Genomic DNA, 25,136 nt, shown 5'->3' with positions numbered 1-25,136 from the left:
CATGAATATAACCGTAGCTTGGTGGAGTAGACTCATTTAGACCGAAGTAATAATTTGGCTTAAGCCAGGTTTCAGTAAGGCAAAGTATATCAAAACTGTTGTCTGTGATCATTTCATTTACCATAACTGCCTTTGGATTTAGTGATCTAATATTGAGTAGCCCAAACTTTAGGCGTTGCTTTTGCTCATTAAATATATTGTATTTTGGTTTAATCATGATAAGATTTTTTCTCTGACTTTTAAATAAATTATTATTTGGTTGTATTATTCGGGGGACAGACACAGTCTCTATGCATTTGAAAGCAGTCACATTCTTAACTGTAACATTCTTAACAGTTGGGTGAGAAGAACACAGACTATGGTTAAAATTTGTACTTACTAGCAGGGACATGCACATGCACGTTGCCCTTCCGAGGTGGAAAAAAATAAATCGTACAATGGATGCAGAATTTCACGTAGGCCTAGATAAAAAAAAAACGCAAAGCCTCATTCACTTCAATATTCGGTCACCGAAAATGACAGTCAGTAGGGGAAGTGCAAACTCTTTTTACATGGCTGCAGCGCTGCACGCGACCGGTACCTGAGCTGAGCCTGCATGAGCGGTCCTAGAAGGAGAGTGTCGCGGTTGTCGGGTGAGACGACTCAACATTGTAAGAAAAGGTGAGTTTGTGATGTATAACAAAAGAACGATCATCATCATCAAGTTTTGTGAAATGAAATAAAATCTTCCTAAATCCACGCTGAGTTTGCCATGTTTAGCCTAAATAATAAGACATATATAGGCTACTATTTTAGTAGTTAGATAGTTAGTTTCTCACATTTCGTTTTAGCAAGAAGAATGAATGATTGAAGTAATGCATCACATTAATTATTTTATCCAAAAAGGTTAAATGCCTAAATGCTATCACTATTTTGGGTATTGTTTGAAGCCAAGATGCCCACTGAAAAGAGGCGTATTTAGGAAAGAGAAAATTCAGGGAGGCAGCAAAGAACAGCAAATCTATACGACAGCGTTTTAGTACCACGTAAAAAAAAAAGATTTCGAGAATAAAGTCGAAATGTTACGAGATTAAAGTCGAAATGTTAAGAGATTAAAGTCGAAATGTTACGAGATTTAAATCGAAATGTTACGAGATTAAAGTCGAAATGTTACGAGATTTAAGTCGAAATGTTAAGAGATTAAAGTCGAAATGTTACGAGATTTAAGTCGAAATGTTACGAGCATAAAGTCGAAATGTTACGAAAATAAATTCAAATGTTACGAGATTAAAGTCGAAATGTTACGAGCATAAAGTCGAAATGTTACGAAAATAAATTCAAATGTTACGAGAATAAAGTCGAAATGTTACGAGATCTGGTTGCATCAAGCTTATAAAAGCCACAATCCTTAAGGATTTATAAAAAAAATTACAAATGTGAACTAAAGAGGTTTTAAAAATGACTGCTGGTGTTTGCAAGGCCTTCCGAACTAACTAACTGGTTCAGAAGACGTGCTTAAACACAACTTAATCTCTAAAAATACAACATTCATGTAAACAAAATACGTTTTACGAAGAGTTTATTCTCGTAACATTTCGACTTTAATCTCATAACATTTCGACTTTATTCCAAAAATCTTTTTTTTTTTTTTTACGTGGCACTAAAACGCCGTCGTAGCACATCACTGCAGGGTTGGCTGCGAAAAAGCCAACCAGCAGGTGAGAGAGACTTTGCACTGTGATAAAGATGACATGACACTGTGTAGGCGAATTGATTAATTAATCAGAGTTTTTCTCAGTCCTTCATATAGCCCGGGAGTTTTTTTTTCAATTTTTTTGGGGGGTGCCCTTTTTTCAGGTCAGAGCAACTGCCCCTCAAAATTCCTGTGCACGTCACTGCTTACTAGTCAAATGGTGCGTAGCGCCTTTGAGATGTTGTCAGACAGAATTTCCGCTCCAATGCTGCTGGGGTGCAGCCCGTCGGGGAGGAAGAGCCTTGGTCGCTCCCAGAACAGATCAAAATTATTTACAAAGAGCAGCTTCTGTTCAATACACCATGACATTAACCAATTATTAAGCGTAAATAATCTACTGAACTTTTCGTTCCCTCGTCGGTAAGTAGGAAGCGGCCCTGATACGATGATCCTCGCAGTGGGCGATGCGTTGCGAACAGTATCGACCAGACTCCTGAAGTCCCTCTTCAGGATCTCCGACTGCCGTGCCGCATTCTCACATCATTCACCCCCGCGTGCAGAACTACGGCTCCCACTCTCGCATCCTCCTTCAGAATCGCAGTTACCTGCACAGAGACATCGAGAACACGGGCGCCAGGAAAACAGTGAGTGCGCACCTTACCTTCATTGAAGGAGGCGCGTACGTTCCGGACGATTGAGTCTCCGATGACCACAGCGTTGGATTTCGTCTCGCAGAGGGCAGCATAGCGATTTCTCGTAGAAATCTCGAAGACCAGTTGCGGCGGTGGGGGAGAGTTCATCGCTCCGGTCCTGGATTTCGCCTCTCGCCATGCGTGTGCAGGTGCAGGAGTGAAATGAATTTCGTCTCGTCGTGATCTTGAAGCCTGGGATCTGTGCATAGAAACACACGGAGTAGAAGTGATAGGAGTATTACAATCACGTCGAACACTTACCGCAGCTTTGCGAGCGTCAGCCCGGGATGTTTCCAGCGCCATTTTTCGTTCTCGCAGACGTGTTTGCCTCTCGAGTAGATCGTGGATCCAATACTTCCAGTTCTGACTGAAGTGCGAAGAAAGATTCATCATCTGCACTCAAAGGTAACTTTAAACACATATCTGAATCATTAGCCATTAGTGGTGTCATAATGAGAACAGTGGGTTAAGCAGAAAAGGCAATATTCAGAAAAAAAAGGCTATGAATGCTAACAGCCTGAGTGCTAATAGCGAATGGTCGTACAAAACAAATTTATCTGTGCGTTATATGACAATATTTGGTATGGGATACACTTAAGGATGGGTTTAACCCTCGGTGAGTTATCAATTTAGAACATAAATATTAAGAAATAACAGGAATAAACGATATATTTAGAAAAAGTTTGACGGAGCTCTGTCTCAAAAATGTGTATCATGTACAGCTGCTTTGTAACAATGAAAATTGTAGAAAGCGCTATTGTAGTAGAGTAGGCGGGGCGAGACCGTGGTTCGAGGCCGGTAAGTGATTGTTAATTAGCGCCAGTGGTGCGCGCACCGGCCTCGCACCACGTAGGAGATTGGGAGCGTATAAAGAAACAATGGCGACCGGACCGTCGAAGAGAGAGGACCGGGCCCGAACTTGTGTTTGTATTTGTATTTATGTTTATGTTAATGTTATTGCGCCGGCGGTCGTCCGTGAGGGGCCGCCGGCTATTATTACTTTATTAAATGTTTGTTTAAATGTCTTCCGGGCTCCGACTCCTTCCTTCCATACTTGAATCTTATTACATTGGTGCCGAAACCCGGGAGGAAGGAGAGACATGCTGTCGGAGAGCCCTCGCTGCTGAGGGGCATCGCGGTGCTGAGGAGTTCGGGCAGCGCGGACGAGCGACGTCCGCCAGTGGCTGCCCGAGGCGATGGTTCTGGAGCGAAGATTCGGATGGGACAGAGAGCTCGCTGCCGTGCTCCTGGGCCGAGGTGGGATGGCGGCCTTCCAAAAGGGAGGGGAGGAGTCAGCGCCGTTGGCCGTGAGCCGGAATCCTGCTGCCAACAGCCATGATGGTGAGGAGCAGGAAACGGCGGACTGACTCGCTGCCCCGGTGCCCTTACACGGAGGAGCCATCGCCAACCGCCAGGAGGCGGAGGAGGATCGGGCCGTCCATCGAACGTCCAGCACCACCGCATAGCACCGCGAGGAAGAGCCTCTCGGCTGGTTGAGGAACGAGCGGCAGCATGTCAGGGAACCGGACTATAATTTTTTTTTTTACCTCTCTCCCCTCTCTCTTTCCGGTCGCTCCGAGAGCTCCCGTCCCCGTTGTCTCGTCTCGTCGCTGCATACCCCCCACCCCACCCCCCCCGAGGGAGGGGGAGGGAGCTTGCACAGTCGCGGGGGTACCCCCCGGCCTGTGAGGGGTGATGGGGGTATGTAGTAGAGTAGGCGGGGCGAGACCGTGGTTCGAGGCCGGTAAGTGATTGTTAATTAGCGCCAGTGGTGCGCGCACCGGCCTCGCACCACGTAGGAGATTGGGAGCGTATAAAGAAACAATGGCGACCGGACCGTCGAAGAGAGAGGACCGGGCCCGAACTTGTGTTTGTATTTGTATTTATGTTTATGTTAATGTTATTGCGCCGGCGGTCGTCCGTGAGGGGCCGCCGGCTATTATTACTTTATTAAATGTTTGTTTAAATGTCTTCCGGTTCCCGACTCCTTCCTTCCATACTTGAATCTTATTACAGCTATATTAATAAAGTTGAGTTGAGTAGAATTAGCCAAAATTCATATTGACAAGCCACAATCCTTCTGTGAGAACGTCCTTTAGACAGCTTTTTAGCAAGTCATATCAGCTCTACAGTATGTTCACAGACAAAAAGAATCAAGCTTTCAAATAAGTGAACACCATATCTATGGGATCGGAATCCCGCCGTAAGTATTGCGGGCATATTTAAAAATATATTAAGCGTAAATCAAAAAAATTGAACCGTGAATCAGAACTTTAAACATATTTTAAATGATATTGGACAAAAGTAATATATAAAGACAAAGTTGTTCAAATCGCAACCAAAATAATGTTCTCCTTGGTTGTTTTACTCATTTTCGTGTTCTTTGATATTTTCTGCTAATATTTAAACTTTTTACGCATACGTTATCTTTTCCCTCGCTTGTTTTTCCACGTTCTGCGCTTGCATTTCCAAATGCTGCAGTTCGAGTTTCATGGTAATTAGGGCGGGCTTTTGCGTCACCATTGGTCTACTAGTTCTAGATTGACAGCTCCTCCTCTAGCCAATCAGTCGAAGATGGTGTTGACGTCACTTCATACGCGATTCGCGGCCAGTGGCGGCTCCAGACAATTTTGATTGGGGGGGAAATGGGGGGTCCTGGTCATTTCAATGGGGGTCTCATGAAAACCAAAAAAATACAGTGGACACGGCTAATAACTGCATATTAATGCTACTAAACAAATAAAACCATATCCATGCACACTGTGAAAAAAATGAAGACAGGCAAAACAAAAAGCAGCGTCTTTTGACAGAATATTCAAGCCACTGGTACTGTTTGAACCACAAGTAACTAAAACCCCTGGATGCTAGCTGCCCCTGTGATCCAAAAGAACGACATGGTTATGATTTTAATTTAGGCTGTCTTGGTTTCTTGGCTGGGCCATGGCTTAAATCCCCCGTTAAATCCATTCCATTTCAAATAACGTATGTGCAACATTAAGTGCAAAATGAAAATAAAAATTAAATTATATCAATTACATTTGTCACCATAAAACCCGTGTAGGAACTCCCAAATGTAATTGATATAATTGAATTTTTATTTTGCACTTAATGTTGCACAAACGTTATTTGATATGTATATTTAGATAGACAATTGCATTGTCAATTTACATACTGCATTGCTATTTTGCATATTACATTGCAAATTGAATTTTGCAACCTATATGCTTCCATATGCGAGTTGCTCCGGTCCAACCTCCTCATCCTCCAATTCCTCGGTGTCCTCTATTTCTAATTCTAGGATCAAGCAGGGCTCGCCCTCCACTGCAACGGGTGTATTTTCAGTCCTATTTCCGTCTGCTGTCAATTTGTTTTTAGGTATGACGAAGCGATCCATTTTTAGCTTCAAGATATAAAGTGCGTTGCAGCACTTGCGGGCTCGCGGTAGCGCCTTGAACGCAATGACGCAAGGCGCAGCGGCGGCAACGTTCATGGGGCGTCGCTGTGATTCTTATGTTTATATTTTTTTATATGTCGAATAAATTATGAATTATTATTATTCTGCGTAGTTTGAAGAGGACCAGTGTTAAATCTTTATCCCGGATATATATATTTTAATATATATTAAATATTTTTTAATCAGGGAGGGGGTGGGGGGTCAAATGAGCGCCGCCGGTGCTCGCGGCATATCCCTGGAGGTGGACTATTATGGAACGCGAACGGGGACAATACTCTTAACATGAAACGCGTGAAATTTGGACGCGTCAACACGATCAATTTGTACGCGTAAATACGAATGTTGAGTTCGTGTGTTTGCGTCAGACCGTACACCAGCCAATGGCGTTGCTCTGTTTAAGATTAAATTTGCATTTTTGACGTGATGGCACGTTGCTATATATAAACATCAGACGACCATTTTTTGCGTGAGAGATGATGCGCTGTTAGGTAATCAAATACATATGCAAACGTCAGACGTAACATTTGTTCGCGAATGAGATCGTAATTGTACGTTGGCATGTTCGTAATCAAACGTAGAAGTTCTTAGTGATACGTTGGTTGTGATGTCAGTCCTATGTCATGGGTTGCCATCTCATCTTTCGTCCCAGAATCCCCGTTTAAACTTTTAAACTGTCAAAGAACCTTTACGGACTGCATTGGATTGGCTTCCTCTTATCACACAGGGTGATTTTAATATTACAAAGCATTATACAGCGTCATATTGCCTTACGTTTACTTTGGAATTTGACCTGCACATTACATATAGACAGGCCTATGAAGAACGAGGCTGAATCCAGCTTCTTATTCGCAGTTTCTTATTGACGCTATCCGTTCCACCTTAAAAACGCGAAGCATTTTTAACGCGAAGCGTTAACGCCGTTAACGCAGTGAGACTCTTATCGCGCGATAAAAAAAATGTCGCCGTTAATCTATTCTCAAAGTTGGGTTGGGAGCTGGGTCTATACTATGCAAGCTATGATGACTTTCACATTGATATTTTAGCGCGGATGTATACCAGCTTAACTGCACTGTACGGGGCGAGAACGAGATTTTTAAACTCGCGTGATTCGCGTCATTCACGGAAGCAGAAGCCGCCTCATCATCTCATAACCAGGGCTTCATTCGCGTCCTTAGCGCCGCCTCATCATCTCATAACCAGGGCTTCATTCGCGTCCTTTGTGCCGCCTCATCATCTCATAACCAGGGCTTCATTCGCGTCCTTAGCGCCGCCTCATCATCTCTTAACCAGGGCTTCATTCGCACGATTCGCGCCGCAAGTAGGTCTATTGGCTCTTTGCATTAACATATAAATCACTCGCGCTTGACACGCCATTCGCGTTTGGTCTGAACACAACATAACGTTACTGTGAAATTACCGCATCAAACGTGACGTGCTAACATGGATGCAGCTATGAAGCCGCCGGGTTTGCTTCAGGGAATATTCATTTTTAGGAAGCTTCCCAATAGAAACCTCTACAAGACTAAGGTTGTTTGCACCTTGTGCAATGCGGAATTGGTTTAAAAAAAACACTTTCTCTCAACAGGTAGTGGTCTAGCTTTAGTTGAAACCAGTAACTTTGTATTGAGATCTAATGTTTTATGGCTCCTGTATGACATATCGCTTGTTGCACCCTCACTCTTTGTAAGTCGCTTTGGATAAAAGCGTCTGCTAAATGACTAAATGTAAATGTACTGTAGGAGCTCTTCCAGTCTCAAGTACCACCTAAACGCAAATCATCCCTTAGCTAATGCGGAAGTAAACACAAGTTCATCTTATTGAACATAATTTAATTTTCATCACCAATTATCATAGTAGAACAGCTTTCTCAAGCAGTTTGTGATGCATTTTGGAAACAGGAGATGAGCCCCTGGTCTAATGCGCCACCTGGCTTGAGAAACCCGTTCTCAAAGACTTACTTTTAGTCATTATTTGGGTAGCACACATATTCTGAATGCCTTCGGCAGAATTCAAATGAGCCATTTTTATCTAGATTAATCTAGATTAATCTTGGAATTAATCTAGATTAAAAAAAATAATCTATGCCCACCACTACTTTATATATTTATTTTGTCCAATATCATTTAAAATATGTTTAAAGTTCTGATTCACGGTTTAAATTTTTTGATTTACGCTTATTATATTTTTAAATATGCCTGCAAAATTTATGGCGGGATTCTGATCCCATACATATCTACAGTGAAACACAGAGGTTATCTTTTGGGTCTGCTTTGCTGCATCTGGCACAGGGTGCCTTGAATCTGTGCAGGGCAAAATAAAATCTCAAGACTATTAAGGGATCCTGGAGCAAAACGTGCTGCCCAGTGTCAGAAAGCTCTGTCTCAGTCGCAGGTCATGGGTCCTCCGACAGGATAATGACCCAAATCACACTGCTAAAATCACAAAAGAATGGATAAGAACAAAACATTGGACTATTCTGAAGTGGGCTTCTATAAGTCCTGATCTGAATCCTATCGAATATTTATGGAAAGAGCTGAAACCAGCAGTCTGGAGGAGGCACCCATCAAACCTGGAGCAGTTTGCTCAGGAAGAGTGGGCCAAACTACCTGTTAACGGGTGCCGACGTCTCATGGAGAGCTACAGAAGAGCTGTTTGCTTGCAGTGATTGCCTCTAAATCTTGTGCAACAAAATATTGTATTAGGGGTCCCATCATTTTTGTCCGTGACATTTTCATTTGTTATATTATTCACAATATTATGTTAAATAAAAAATCTAAAGCAAAGTCTGATTTCTAATAAATATGGAATAAACAAAGGTGGATGCCAATTACTTTTGTCAGTTTCAAGTTATTTCAGAAAGAATTGTGCAGTCTTGTCTATTTTGTGGAGGGTTACCAACAAATTTGAGCATGTATACATTTAAAGTACATTTATACATTTTGCACATGCTTTGTGTGTTTATCTATTTTATAGGAAAGGGACACTGGTACGCAGCACAGCTCTGGTGTTTGTAGGTGGGGCAATGATGGGCTTTAGTCGGTTATGTGAATCCCCAGAAATGATCATCATTGGTCGCTTCATTACAGGCATACATTCAGGTAATTTAAGGTAATTTAATTACCGTAATTTTTAGGTAATTTAATTTATGTTATGTGGAAGACACGATTACATTTAAAGCATGTTATTAACAATGTCATTATTTATTGTTAGAAACTCTGTCCTGTATTAAAACTTGAAGAAATTTTATTTATTTTGATTTCTTCTTCTAATAGTGATATTGCAATTGTAATGATCTTATGATGCATTTAGCTGGTATACAGAAATGTGCTGTGTCTGTCATGCTGTTGTAGGGATATCTCTTAGTGTGGTGCCAATGTACCTTGGAGAAATTGCTCCAAAGAATCTTCGAGGATTTCTGGGACTCGTGCCTAGCATCTTCATCTGTTTGGGAGTCTTTTTTGCTCAGATTCTAGGGCTCCATGAGTTCTTGGGCAAGGTGGTTGCACATTCATTTATTTAATTTTCTCCATATAAAGCACTACAGATATAGTTTTAAACTATTCTTATGGTACCATGCAGAAATCTGATCTGTAATAGATTTGTTCTCAGACTTTTTACATCATAGCCTAGTCAAGTGTGTCTGTTTTGACTTGTCATCTGCTGTCATTACACAGGAAGACCACTGGCCTCTGTTCCTCTCTCTTGTTGTGGTGCCTACATTCATCCAGCTCATGTTGTTGCCATGGTTCCCTGAGAGTCCGAGATACCTGATGATAGAAAAGCGGAACATTCATGCCACTATCAAAGGTAAAGGACCTTGAATTTCCTCACAAATTATAGGAAAAAGTTCAACTCAATTTAAAAAAGTCCCCAGAAGAAACGAATACAATAAATTATAAACTCTTTTTTTCTGAAGGCTAGCTCCCAATTAACTGGATTAATTCTGATTATATTATGATGAGGAATTATTGTAGTAGGGGCGGGTTGCACCAGCTGTGCAAAGAGCCACTAAGTTACAACGTATGCACTACAAAATATTATTGTAAACATAAACATTTACGTAGATAAGTAATTAGATCAGTATTTATGGTTGGAATAAAATAACAAACTAACTAAACGAAATAAATAAGGTCTTGTTTTTTTCTCGTCGTTAACATCACATGTCCTTGTTGTGTCATTTTATTTTATTACTATTTTTAAATGTCAGTTTTTTTTATCTTTACTCATTTAAAATACACTGTTAGAATTATTTACATAAAATATGTTTTTGTAAAGAGGCGGAAGCCGAATTGGAATACATGTGTTATGGAACCCCACGGACGAGAGCAGACAATGATCTAACTATGAAAATACTGAGGAAAACGTCTTGGTTACGTATGTAACCTCAATTCCCTGATGGAGGGAACAAGACGTTGTGTCGAGAACGACAGATGGGGTTCGCCCTTGTGAACCAATCAACTCTGACTACTATAGAAAAGGCCAATGAAATTTGGCGAATGAAATTTGCATGCCGGGCTCCGCCCCCGGATGTCCGGTATAAAAGGAAGACGCAGCATTCATTTACCTCTTGTTCTGAAGAGCCTGAGAGCCTCTCACGACTGCAGCAGAATACGATACGTGTTTTTGGCATAAGGGACACAACGTCTTGTTCCCTTCATCAGGGAACTGAGGTTACATACGTAACCAAGACGTTCCCTTTCTGTCGGTCTCTCGACATTGTGTCGAGAACGACAGATGGGGTTGCCTATGGAAAACGCCACAACGCTGTATCGCCTCACAATCTCTAGCGAAGCGACGTTAACAAGCCTGGGCGTGTCAGCTCGATGCTTTCGCGAAACTGTAACCTTCCAGTGTGGTGGTCGGGGGGTTCAAGAGCTTTCTTGGAGAAAGATGGGTACAGTGTCTGGGTAAGAAGGGAGGTTGGTGAGGTACCAGTTTCTTAGCCATGTGTTTGTGTAAGAAGAAAAGGTAAGTTGCACACTGAGCCAACCTGTTAGAGGGTGGAATGGTGCTTTCGCAGGCATTCGCCCCCCCGGATGCCAGTCCTACATGTCTGGGATGCAAATTTCATTCTGCAATTTTCATTGGCCTTTTCTATAGTAGTCAGAGTTGATTGGTTCTCAAGGGCGAACCCCATCTGTCATTCTCGACACAACGTCTAGAGACCGACAGAAAGGGAACTGACAGGCATAAACTAGGAAGCAAACACAACAGAGAACGGACATAGAACTCAGAAAAACACATGGTTTAAATACACAAGGGGAGCGTAACACAGGAGAACAGAAACAGGTGTGGGGCAATTAACAACTAGGGAAACTAATGAGGGAACACATGCAAAACAGGAACACAGAAAACCAAACTAAACAGACTAAACAGCTGTTGTGTGTCGTAGAATCCAGTAGTTTTTCAAGTCCAATCAGATAAGATGCTCTCAGCATATAGCTCCAAAGAACAGAGAGGTGAATGAATGGGCACGCCATCTTCCTTTTTATACCCGTTTGAATGGGGCGGAGACTGACATGCCATGCCCTTCAGCAACTTCATTGGCCTTTTAAAAACTAAAATCCGAGATGATAGATTCTCAAGATCAATCCCCATTCTGTCGGTTCGACACAACGCCGAGAGACCGACAGAAAGGGAACAGTATTATGATAGATCCAAGTATGAGATATGGCTTGTAGATCTTATAGATCTAAACTTTGAGTCCAATTTCACTAGATCTCTCTCTGTCAGGAACAAATTACACCTGGAGATATCAACTCCGTTGTGAGTCAATCCTTTAACCCAAACAACAGGGAGATATAGAGCTGAAGGGAAGAACAGCAGGCAGGAGACGAAGTGATGTTAAATAGACAGACAAATGATTTATTGAATAATCTCAGTTGTGTGTTGATGCTCATTCAAGCTCTGCCAAACTTCGTCTGACTAGAAACAGATTCAATATGTGTTTTTAACATTCAAGATTACAGTATCAAAACATTGTCTCATGACATTATTATGGACCTTGAGATGGAGACCAATGGATACTCATATCAGCATAAGACACAATACAACTCCCAATGAGGTTAAACAACAGGAAAGTAAGGAGCAAATAATATGAATAGAAGTGAATAATAAAATAAATGAATGAATACATATGATGAATATTGTAATAAATGTGATAAATTAAATAGAATAATAAAATGAATTAAACAAGAAACTATGTATGTTTCTATCCAGATCTATCATCCCCCCCTCTTAATCATATATGAAATAATTAGATTATGTATGATTATAAATCTTAATGATTAAAAGCAAGCAACCTCTCATAATCATGACAAACCAACAGCAACAGCAACAAAAACAAAAAGTTTGGATGATCAGGCCATACTTTTCCCTTCTCCATGCCCATTAAATGGACAGGTCATTTTCTCTTCCATACCGCGTACTAGCATGAGAAAAGGGGATGTGACTAGTCTCAATGTGCTGTCGTCTGACCAGCATTGTACTTTTGACAAAACAAATAAACAACTTTAAAGTAATGTACAAGAGCAAGAATTCTTAACACCCCTGACACTACAATTGTTACAAATGCTTTCAAATGATTCCAGATTGGTCCTAATATTGATCCGAACCATGTATCCCACTCAGATGAGAATATACCATGATCTTTGTTGATTTTAGCAACCTGTTCATGTAGAACTTGAGCTAGATTGTGGACTATTTCCTCAGAATTGTCTGGAATGTAAGAACAACACTCAGTACCAATTATTTTACAGGTTCCTCCCTGAGAGGCTAACATTATATCTAAAGCCATTCGATTTTGTAGAACAACTTTTCTCATTGCATACATTTCAACAGAGATGTTGGTGATAGACGGAAGAGTACTGTTTGCTGTTTTCTCAAAAGCTTCCTGTAATGCCTGTACTTCAGTTTGTAGATCAGTCACTCCGAGGAATGGTACGTGTCAGGATTAAATGATGTCTAACATAATCTTCTGACACTACTCGAACTGCTGGTAAAACATAAGCCAAATAACACCTTCCTCTCCATCCCTTAGGAAGGAACGGATAGGCTTTGTTACCACAAACAAAGTGTGTGCCATTAGGAGCAATGAGTGCTGAATTTGTGAGAAATGTCATATTACATTTAGACGCCTGAAATGTCAGATTTGGGTCAGACTGACTTCCTGCATTCCTTTCAAAACACCAGAAGGAAATGCCCTCAGATTTTACATTGAGTGCGAATTGGCTATTGGAGCCAGTATTATCATATTTAGGCAAATGCCAAGAGTTGTAATGTGGATAAGAACAACCTCTGTTGTAGCACATAGTGCTTGTAACCTCTAGGTGAGTATTCCAAGGAAAATCGACCATCCTAAAGACACATCTGTGAGAATTTGATGTTGTTAATGGTCTAACAACTGTGCATTTAGCACCAGCTTTACCTTGTGATTTGGAACAATTAGAATTTCCAAAAACTATAGTATAAGTGTACCCATTGAGGCCCCCCTGTAGTGGCTGTATTTCTACTATTTCTCCAATTGGAGCACAACACATGGATTTAGGAATAGGTGTTTTTTGTACTAAATTAGCCAAAATCTCACCTATTTCGCCCATGTCATCTTGTTTAGCAATAGAGATCAGATCAGGTAATAGTAATGGATATGCTTGCAATTGCCATGCAGTAGCAGCTTGTGGAAAATATTGACACACCCAGCATTCAGATGCATTTATAGTTCTGGCATAGACGTTAGCCAAAGTCATTGCTAAATTGACATCATTCTGAACTTCTAGCTCTGGATAATAGACAGAATATGGACTAATGCTTGGTAGGAGACCCAACACAAAGAACAAAATCCCTGCCATTTTAATTTGGTTCATATCCTTCAGTGTAATAATTAAAAACCATCCATTGACCTGGCTTCAATCTAGATTCTGCTTTAAATTGTGTATGACAGTTATGCGGTTTAAATTTCAAAATCCCTGTATGTAGATTAATCAAAGGCCAAAACAAGTATTGAGTGTACACAGTTAAAGTCCAACTTGGTCTTATTTCAGGATGTTGTACCCATTGGTCCTCTTGAGTTGAAGTAAAACCTACAGCCAATATAGCATTGTCATGTGACAGCAATCTCAGAGTGTCTAGCGGTGGTCTGTGTAGTTCAAATTGCCTTTGTTCTTGAAATGCAGAAACATAACCAGAATTTACCAACTCTTGATAATGTGGTCTCTCTGCGTACTGATCTCGAGGTTGAAAATAGAGTGAGACCGAACGACTAAGCTGTAGTTTGGTGTAAGCTAATAACCCATCACCCTCCCCCTATGTTCATCGTGAGGGTGGCCCCCAAGTCAATAAAAGACAAGGTTCTTCTCACGACTCCATCCTACAGTGATTCGCCGGCCTCATTTCGATTTTTGGGAGTATGAGCTAAAGCTAATTTACAGTGACTAATGTGTGTCCATTTAGTCTTGCCTAATAATTTCACTGCAGAAGATGTAACCAGTAAGACTACAAAAGGACCATCTGTAGTGGTGTGGCCAAGAACAGGCAGGACAGGTAGTGAACAGAATGAGAAAATTTATTTTTCCCCAAAAAAAAGATACAAGGGCAGAAAAATGTAAATAATTTCCAAAAATAAAGTCAGAGACTTAAGATGGAAGTTGACTGAACTAATACAAATTAAACAGGCCTAGAAAAATAAATAACTCTCCCCTGTTAAATAACAAGAAAACAAAACCACTAATGTCAGCAGACCATGATGTTACTGTGCCTGAACCAAAAGCTGACTAACCTCTGATCTTTCCACCACTGTTATATACCTTTAGCTTCTACCAAACAAAAATAGAGGTAAACATCAAATAACACTTTCCCCAATTAACAATAATATTTACAACAAAATGTACACTGTGTCGTAATTAACATAATGCAATCAATTACTTGAAGCACAATACAAAACTACTCCAAACAAACAAAACACAATGAAACTAAATGAAATGAAATAACAAAATCCCCCTCCGAATCGAATCATGATGGTACAGTTCAATTTCCTCCGGAAAAGCACAAGTTGAGGCTGAAGCCCCGCCTCTCCCTTTGTTTGCTGCCACATTGAATCTAGGACTCAGGTAGAGTTAAACAGCAAAGAAGAATATTAGTGTGCACCCTTCTATATCTTCAAAACTTTAATAAACTGTTAACCTGTCAACTTGTCCTGTGTTTATTATATTAAGAGGATTTAAATAAAGTAAACCATATTGAATTAAACTTCAAAACAACTAATTCAAACTATGGTAGTTAACCATGTGAGGTGAGCTACGCACCCGTCACACTCTCCCCCACCTCCGGTTCCTCGCTCACATGGCGGGAAAGAAAGTCAGCAGTAAGGTTCTCTCTTCCTGGCCTGTGCAGAACTGTAAACTGATAGGGTTGCAGAGACAAATACCAGCGGGTTATCCTGGCATTAGTGTCCTTCATGTTGTTCAGCCATTGGAGTGCTCTATGGTCAGTCTCTAAAGTGAAATGCCGGCCCAAGAGATAATATCTCAAAGAGTCCAAGGCCCACTTCACTGCTAAGCATTCCTTCTCAATAGTGGAATAGCGAACTTCCCTAGGAAACAGTTTTCGGCTAATATAGGCCACAGGGTGATAGTTTCCCACTTCTCCCTGGAGTAGCACTGCTCCTAGTCCAACTCCTGACGCATCCGTCTGTAAAACAAATGGTTGATCGAACCTGGGACTGTGCAACACTGGGCTTTCCTGTAGAGTTCCTTGAATATCCAGGAAAGCTCTCTGGGCCTGCTCAGTCCACTGAATCTGGTTTGGACCATTCTTCTTAATCAGATCTGTTAATGCAGCAGCTCTAGAAGAAAAATTGGGCACAAATCGCCGATACCACCCGACCAATCCGAGAAAAGACCTCACCTGTTTCTTGGTCTTAGGTAGGGACCAGGACTTAATAGCTTGCACCTTCCCCACTTGTGGCCGAATGACCCCATTTCCCAGGACATAGCCAAGGTATTCAGTCTCTTTCTTCGCCAGGGCACATTTACCAGGATTGATTGTCAGTCCCGCTTCTTGGATGCGTCTTAAAACCACCTTAAGATGCTTCAGATGCTCTTCCCACGTTCCACTAAAAATCACAACGTCATCGAGGTAGGCTGAGGTAAAATCAGACAAGCCATGCAATACCTGATCCATCAGTCTTTGGAAAGTAGGCGGAGCCCCATGCAGGCCAAAGGGCATAGTCTTAAAATGATGTAGGCCCAAGGAGTCCGGAAAGCGGTCAATTCCTTGGATCTGGAACTCAAAGGCACTTGCCAGTAACCTTTACATAGATCAACAGTGCTCAGATATTTTGCATTACCCAGGCGTTCAATCAACTCCTCAATACGAGGCATTGGGTACGAGTCAAATTTTGAAATAGAATTCAAATATCGAAAGTCAATGCAAAATCTTATAGTTCCATCCTTTTTAGGTACTAAGACCACAGGACTGCACCATTCACTTCTGGAAGGTTCAATCACCCCCAAAGAAATCATCAAGTCCAATTCCTTTTTCAGAGCTGGGAGTAGTCTTTCAGGTACACGATAACTCAGTCTCTTTGCAATTGCATCTTCTTTCAAGACAATGTCATGCTCTACCAGCTTTGTTCGACCAGGCTTCTCCTGGAACAATTCAGGATGACATAGAGACTGAAGTTGCTGTTGCTGGGACTCAGAGAGATGATCTAAATTGAGCACTGCAGAATTCTGAATAGGAAAATACTGCTCTTCCACCTCTTCTTCATCTTTCACAGACCGAATCAGCAGACATTCCTTCCGAGGTGACCATTCTTTCAAAAGGTTTACATGCAGAATTCTCTTTGAACGGGCTTGTCCTGGGGTTGAGATCTCATAAGTTGTAGGTCCCAGTTTCTGAAGTACTTTAAAGGGCCCTTGCCATTTGGCTAACAGCTTACTGGACACTGTGGGCAACATCACAAGCACTTGCTGACCTGGAACCAATGAACGAGTTCTTGCAGACTTATCATACCAGGATTTTTGTTTCTGCTGAGCCTCTGCCATATGCTCTTGAGCCAAATTTGTCATTCTTTGCAATTTTTCATGCATTGCCACAACAAAGGATGCAACATCGATTTCTTCCCCCTCTCCCTTCTTACCGGCCCAGGTCTCTTTTAACAGTGATAGTGGTCCTCTCACATCATGGCCATATAACAATTCAAAGGGTGAAAACCCGGTTGAGGCCTGGGGTACTTCACGATATGCAAAAAGCAAATAGGGCAACCATTGATTCCAATCTGAACCTGTCTCATTGATGAATTTACGGAGCATACTTTTAAGGGTTTGATTAAACCTCTCTACTAATCCATCCGTTTGAGGATGGAACGGTGTGGATTTCAAACCCTTGATGTTCAATAGCTGGTAGACTTGCTTTAAGAGGTTTGAGGTGAAATTGGTTCCACAGTCAGTCAGTATCTCTCTAGGAAATCCTACCCGAGAAAACAGTTGAATCAAACAGGTAGCGACTTGCTTGGCTCCAATAGTCCTCAAAGGAAACACCTCTGGATACTTCGTAGCATAATCACTCACCACTAGCATAAACCTATGCCCTGCTCTACTTTTTCCAACTGGACCAACTATGTCCATAGCAAGTCGTTCAAATGGGACTCCAATAACTGGAAGAGGATGAAGGGGAGCTTTAGATGGAAGTCTATTAGAGGTCAACTGACATTCTGGACAGGTTTTACAGAATTTCCCAACATCAGCTCTAAGGCCAGGCCAAAAAAAAATGTCTCTTAATTCGAGACAGTGTTTTCTGCCTACCCAGGTGACCTGCCCAGGGAATGGAGTGACCCAAAGACAGGACTATATTTTGAACTGCCTTAGGCACTACCATCTGTAAAACATCTCCCTGTTGTCGATACATCACCTCCTCTTGAAGAACGAACCTCTCTACTACTCTCCTTTCTACAGACTTCTCAGCTTCTTCCTGACTTGTCAACATAGCTTCTTGATACAGTGAAGACAAAACTGGATCAGTTTGTTGCAACTCAGCCATATTACTGGGAATCTTAAACCCAATCAATTCATCCAGCTTACCACCCTGTTCCTGACCGTCAGCTGCCACATATCTGTGCTTCTCTTGCCTTCTCTGCCTTCGAGATTTCCTTACTTTAACTGCTCCAGCCTCCAGCTCAGCATCAAAGAATGGAAAACTCTTCAAGGTTTCAGACTCATCCACAGACTGCATAACCTGCGCTCGTGTCATCACCATACTACAAGCGGAGTGAGAAGGAAAAAGGTTCAACAGCGGAGGAAAATCTTGCCCTAAAATCACTGGATACGGCAAATTTTCTACTACTCCTACTTTCAACAAATAGGGTTGCTCTTGTACCACTACCTGCATTTCCACTGTAGGGTAAATCTTCTCCTCACCATGAACGCATCTAATGACAACATTACCATCCTTCTGTTTAGAGTGCTTTGGAATCAACTGACTTTCCACCAGCGTCTGCATACTACCAGTGTCTATTAATGCATTCACCTTCTCCCCATTCACTTCTACCGGAACAGTAAGACTTTGAGGTGGAGTCAACTTTCCTGTTGGTACAGAACATATGTGGGAAATCTTAACAGATAGCTTAGGACACATTGGCTTTTTATGCCCTTCCTGACCACAATAGTAACAAATGGGCACTTGACTAGACTGAGGTAGAGGCCTAGCGAACTGACTATCTGGAATTATAGGCTTCGTACGCGAGGGATAAAATTTACCTTCACCTCGACCAAATGTTGACACACTCCTATTTTCCCTATTCCCCCTTTGAGCAGTACCCCAAGCCTGGGAATGAGAGCGAGCAGCTACAAAAACATCAGCCAAGGAAGCAGCCTGAGCAGCTGTACTAAGGTTGTGTTCTCTTACCCATACCTGCAAGTCTGGCGTAAGCATTCTCAAATACTGCTCTAAAATAATCACTTCCCCCACAGCCTCTACAGTCTTCCCCGTGGGTTGCACCCATTTTCCATATAGTTCCCGAAGTCGCACATAAAGTTCTTTTGGAGTTTCATCCGGCTCAATCTCCAATGAGCGGAATCGCTGACGGTAAGTTTCAGGATTAATTGCATACTTGCTTAATATGGCAGATTTTACTTTGTCATACTCTAACGTCTCCTCAATGTCCATGTGTACAAAGGCACTCCTAGCCTTACCAGTCAATAAGGGGACTAACCGAAGGGCCCACTCACTTTCCACCCACTTACAGGCCAGAGCAATCCGTTCAAAAGTGGTGAGAAAATGTTCAATATCATCTGAATCTTGCAATTTCTGCAATTTAGGCTCAATCATACCTCGAACAGGATCCGGAGCAGGGCCCCCTGAGGCATTGGACCCCTTCTCTGGCATCTCCGCAGGAAGATCAGGTCCGATCAAGCCTCCAGGATCAGGGGTAGTGCGAACATCCACTTCCTCCCTAAGAAGGTTAAATTGATGCTGCATTGTTTTCCAGCGTTGCTCCTGCCGAGCTGCCTCCCGCTCCATTTGGGCCTCCTGACGTTGCGGAAATTCCATATTTTTACGAAACATCTCTGCCAGGTCCTGCAGGGTCAGTTGTCCAGCAACATCAGCCATCGGAGAACCTCCTCCAGCTGCCGTTGGCTCATCCTCCAGCTCCTCCACCGATACTGCTTCGTCCCGTTGCTTGAACTGTGCCAATTTCTTTGGCCCCATATTGCCACTACTTAGCACTGTCATTTACTGGCACATCCCACCGCTGCCACCATTTGTAGTGGTGTGGCCAAGAACAGGCAGGACAGGTAGTGAACAGAATGAGAAAATTTATTTCTCCCAAAAAAAAAGATACAAGGGCAGAAAAATGTAAATAATTTCCAAAAATAAAGTCAGAGACTTAAGATGGAAGTTGACTGAACTAATACAAATTAAACAGGCCTAGAAAAATAAATAACTCTCCCCTGTTAAATAACAAGAAAACAAAACCACTAATGTCAGCAGACCATGATGTTACTGTGCCTGAACCAAAAGCTGACTAACCTCTGATCTTTCCACCACTGTTATATACCTTTAGCTTCTACCAAACAAAAATAGAGGTAAACATCAAATAACACTTTCCCCAATTAACAATAATATTTACAACAAAATGTACACTGTGTCGTAATTAACATAATGCAATCAATTACTTGAAGCACAATACAAAACTACTCCAAACAAACAAAACACAATGAAACTAAATGAAATGAAATAACAAAATCCCCCTCCGAATCGAATCATGATGGTACAGTTCAATTTCCTCCGGAAAAGCACAAGTTGAGGCTGAAGCCCTGCCTCTCCCTTTGTTTGCTGCCACATGGAATCTAGGACTCAGGTAGAGTTAAACAGCAAAGAAGAATATTAGTGTGCACCCTTCTATATCTTCAAAACTTTAATAAACTGTTAACCTGTCAACTTGTCCTGTGTTTATTATATTAAGAGGATTTAAATAAAGTAAACCATATTGAATTAAACTTCAAAACAACTAATTCAAACTATGGTAGTTAACCATGTGAGGTGAGCTACGCACCCGTCACACCATCCCATCTTGGTTCTAAGCCTGAATGTTGCAGCTTCTTGACATAGACCATTTGCCCTGGCACAACACTATGCCCCCCCTCTTGGGGCATTTTCCAAGCTTCCTGAACCTGGTAAAAGCAGCTGTGCCTTTCTTAGTGGGGAAAGCTTCCACCCATCTAGAAAACTTATCGACTATCACCAAGACATCCTGATAACCCTTACATTTAGGAAGAGTGATAAAATCGCATTGCAATTCACGAAACGGCCCAGAGGGTGCAGGTGTTCGATTTGAAACTGATGGAATCGGGGGTGCCGAATTGTGTTTTTGACATGTCATGCATCCTTTAGCTACAGCTTCTGCATGTTTCCTGAATCCCCTTGTCCACCATACTGTGTTAAAGCGTGAACACATTTGAAAAACCCCTATGTGTCCTACACTGTGTATCTGTGTGGCCAGATAAGGAAGCAAGGCTTTTGTAGCTACAGTTCTGTTTTGACATCTCCAAATGTTGTCATCTGACAATTTACAACAATTTTCCATCCACTCCCATTTTTCTTCTCGGGAGCACTGATTTTGCATCTCCGCTATGTCTTTGAGTTGTGAGTTATGTTCAATGACCTGCAATTGACATGCTTGAGCAGTAGGAATGTCTGCCGTTCTTGCGGCGGCAACCTTGGCTGCCTGGTCAGCAAGAGAATTTCCCTTTGTTTCAACCGAATCGCTCTTCGTATGAGCTTTCACCTTCAATACCGCAACCATTTGCGGAAGCTGAAGAGCCTTTAAAAGATTCTCCACCACTCCACCATTCTTTATAGGCGTACCTGCAGTGGTGAGGAAACCTCTTTGCTGCCAACCTGCTCTGAAATCATGAACCACACCAAAAACGTAGCGGGAATCACAGTAAATATTTACTGTTTTGTCAGTTGCCAATTCACATGCTTTTGTAAGGCCAATCAATTCAGCTTGCTGAGCTGAGGTTCCTGGTGACAGGGCCCCAGAAGCCAAAATTTCTGAATCAGTGGTAACTGCCCAACCTTCCTTGCGTTCCCCATTGTCCACAAAAGATGACCCATCAGTGTACAAAATCAGATCAGGATTTTGAATTGGTACATTGTCTAAATGTTCATCTTCGCTTAAATTTTGTACAATCTCTGCACAGTCATGACCGTCTGGAGTTGCTTCAGACGGTGAAAGCAATGTGGCTGGGTTTGAAGGTGTAGCTTTTTCAATAACAATGTTCGGTAGCTCTAGTGCTGTGGACCATTTGATCCACCTTGGAAGTGTCACACGTGCAGCTCTGCCTAGAGACAACAAAGCATGTACAGAATGTGGACAACGAATGGTTAATTTTTGATCAAGCACTACAGGAGTCACACAATACAAAGCAAGATAAACTGCTTGAACTGCTTGAACTGCTCGCAAGCAAGGCCCCCACCCCAGTGCTACTGTGTCAAGTTGCTGAGAATAATACCCCATAGGTTTATTCTGATCTCCCCATTCCTGAGTTAACACGGAGGTCATGTAACCTTTTTGTTCATGAACATGCAATGTGAATGATTTCCTGTGATCTGGTATTCCCAAAGCTGGAGCTACACACAAAGTCTGTTTCAAATTCTCAAAACATAAGTGAGTATCAGGATGCCAGTCAACTAAGTCCTGTGCTCTGGGATTCCCTTTCAACAAATTGTTTAAAGGTTGTGTTTTCTCTGCATAGTTTTCAATCCAAATACGATTGTAGTTACAGAGACCCAGGAAAGATCTTAACTCTCTGATTGTTTTGGGAACAGGATGTCTTTTAATAGCCTCGCAGCGGCTTGTTGTTATTTTCCTCTCACCCTGAGACAAACTCTGCCCTAGATAGATTACCTCACTCTGACATAGCTGAGCCTTTTTCAGATTCGCTCTGTGACCTTTGCTGTGCAGAAAATCAAGCAGCCGCCTGACATCTCTCTCTTGTTCAGCTTCATTCTCTGAACAGACCAGCACATCATCAATGAACTGGATAACAACTGATGTTGACTCAAATTCTTTCAAGTGTCTATGTAGAGCCTGATGGTAAATAGTCGGGGCATTATGGAGGCCTTGAGGAAGACGAATAAACGTGAATTGCTGACCCTGAACTGTAAAAGCAAACCATGATTGCACATCTTTAGCAAGTGGCACTGACCAAAATCCATTAGCCATATCAATCACTGAAAACCATTTGTGTTCTGGTTTAATCAAACTGAATATAGTGGTTGGGTCAGCTACGAGAAGAGTGATCTTATCAATGTACTGATTTGCTACCCTGTAGTCAATTGTGAGTCTCCATGAACCATCAGGTTTCTTTACAGGCCACACAGGACTGTTGCTTGGGCTGTTGATCTTAACAATAATGCCTTTCTCCTCAAGTTGTTCAATCACTGGCATAATGCCCTTCATGGCAGCAGGGTTGAGGGGATACTGCTTAGTGCAAGGGGGCACTGTCCCTGTAAATGTGACAGGTTCCATAACAAGTTACCCACAATCTGTTTTATTATCTGTCCAAATCGCATGGGATCGTAAATCAGCTTTAACCAATGTTCTCAAACTCCAGGTTACTTTGCCCTCCTTGAATTCAAAGTTTGAATTTAGAGTTATCAACACATCCAACCCCAATAATGGTTGAGTGACTTCACCCACCCAAACTGCAGCATTGATTTCTTTGGCCCCAAACAAAAACGTTATCGGCTGTGTTTTTGTTAAAAATGTTCCCTTCCCTGTTGCACCTGTTACATGAATGGTTTCTGTTGTCATCAAAACATTTGAAAGATAACCTGATGGAATCACAGTTAACTCTGCACCAGTATCAATTAGGAAATCTACGTCTGTTTGTGTGTTAAGAATGAGGGCCCTCACATATAAGCCATCTGACGTATGCATAACCACTGCCTCCAAGGCCCTGAGACAGTGGTGACCTAGTTTCCCTGTACCTCTGCAGCTGGCTGTTTGACAGCACCCAACAGCCTTTGTTGTGTCTCTCTGGAAAGCTGAGCAAACTGATAAACTGTATCTAAGACATTTGAAACATTGGGAGGAGGGGAAGGAGGCGGAAAACTTTGCCCAACACTCTGCTTTATCTTTGCATAGCAATTTTTTGCCCAGTGTCCCCTTTTTCCACAACGCATGCAAACATTCTTTGGCACAGTATTTCTGGACCGATTTTCAGAATCTGCTTTCAAAGACCGCATTGATTTTGAGGCTTGGCTCTCTGCTCGAGCTACTTCACTTGCAGTTTTCATCAAATCATCAACAGTGAAATTAGTGTCTGTGGGAGAACCTAAACCCTCTTTCCTGTTACAAACACCTTTTCTTATTTCAGGTAGTAACCCATCAAGCCAAACTGATAAGAAAGGTCCTCCCTTTCCTGGGATCTTAATAAAGCTCACAGGGTCGCCCTTTTGATCTAGCCCTGAAAACATTGAAAATGTCTCACACATCCGTTCAGTGTAATCCTCAACTTTCTCATTAGCTTTTTGTTTGCATCTGCTAATCTCATTCCAGTCGACCTTTTGCTGTTGTGCTTTTCTGCACCACATCTTAAGCCTTTTCCATCCTTCTATCTCTGATCTAGGGTCTGCCATGCTCTCATCATATAAAACATCACCAAGAGCTTCCTTCAAATTCCTTCTGTCTGCGGCTGACAGATTCACTGAGACTATGCTGAACCCATCTCTTACTGACCGAGAAAACACCTTTTTAAGAGCTTCCAGTCGAGCTAATGCTGCCCTCGGATCTTTTCTCACATCCCCAACCTCTTTTGACCATTTAAACACGTCTTTGGCATTTGCAGCCACATATTTGTAATGGACTTCATCACGACCCTGAATCTCACGATCCATTAACACGTTTCCATCTTTTGTTTTCTGAATATAAACTTCAGTTTTCTTTTGGCCTTTTTTAACATCAACCCTCAAGGGTCTGAGTCTTGCCTTTGCTCCCTGAAATTCATCCGAATCAGTCTCTGTGTCATAATCAGTATCACAGGATTTAAGGATTTTCCGTTCTCTTACAGAAGGAGGTTTTTGCTTTTTCTCCTTTTTACCCTGTTCAAACTGATCTTCGAACTCCTTGCACCTGTCCTGTAGAGTTGTTATTTCTACAGTCATAACTTCCTTCTCTTCGTTACAGTTTTCCACCTGGGATTTTAAATCATCACACCTATCTTGTAATCCCCTCAGTTTGCTTTCCATAACATCTTTCTCCCTGTTATGGGTATCTTTGTCTATTTTCATTTCCCATTTCCTGCATTTAGACAAAGTAACAAGAGTCCAAGGAACCTGCCTTGAATCTCTTTTCCTCATTCTCTCAATTTTTTTCCATACTGTCCTAATGTCATTAGGCTACCAAATGCCACCTTTCTGAGCTTTGATCTTACATTTTTCAACTATTACTGCCTCTGTTTGTTTAGTGTCAAAACATTCAGATAATTTATCTGACAATTCCTCAGCTATTTCGTGTAGTTTAATCTCTACATCACCCTTAGTTTCAGACATCTTTTCGTCTTTAGTTTTGTTTCCTGACATTGCCATACCCATAATGAACAATTAGAATCAATCCCCTAACACACACAGTGTTAAACCACGGTACCGATTTACTTTTGATTCTTTAGATTCTTTAGATGGAGACGACAAACAACCAACTCACGCTGCTGTAGGCGCGCCCCAGTTGCAGCAGCACGATGAGGAGAAGACCTGCAGGGTTTCCCTTCGTACCTCTCGTCCGTAATCCTAACACACACAGTGTTAAACCACGGTA

General features: G+C 41.9%; 2 protein-coding genes across 6 annotated transcripts in view; one reads left to right on the top strand and one right to left on the bottom strand.

Moving 5' to 3' along the window:
* LOC130438694 (piggyBac transposable element-derived protein 4-like) overlaps nucleotides 1–25,136 on the bottom strand; it is a 198,625-nt gene that overhangs the window by 26,253 nt on the left and 147,236 nt on the right. The gene's annotated exons all lie outside the window — the stretch shown is intronic.
* slc2a15b (solute carrier family 2 member 15b) overlaps nucleotides 1–25,136 on the top strand; it is a 64,175-nt gene that overhangs the window by 9,522 nt on the left and 29,517 nt on the right. For both annotated transcript variants that reach the window (XM_056770849.1, XM_056770856.1), the window contains 3 exons: nucleotides 8,792–8,916; nucleotides 9,169–9,314; nucleotides 9,493–9,625. In XM_056770849.1, the coding sequence (XP_056626827.1) occupies nucleotides 8,792–8,916; nucleotides 9,169–9,314; nucleotides 9,493–9,625 (404 nt within the window). The remainder of the gene's footprint in view (nucleotides 1–8,791; nucleotides 8,917–9,168; nucleotides 9,315–9,492; nucleotides 9,626–25,136) is intronic.

This window comes from Triplophysa dalaica, chromosome 2 (genome assembly GCF_015846415.1).
Source record: "Triplophysa dalaica isolate WHDGS20190420 chromosome 2, ASM1584641v1, whole genome shotgun sequence".
NCBI classification, from domain to species: domain Eukaryota; kingdom Metazoa; phylum Chordata; class Actinopteri; order Cypriniformes; family Nemacheilidae; genus Triplophysa; species Triplophysa dalaica.
This window is presented reverse-complemented; position numbering and strand designations above follow the sequence as displayed.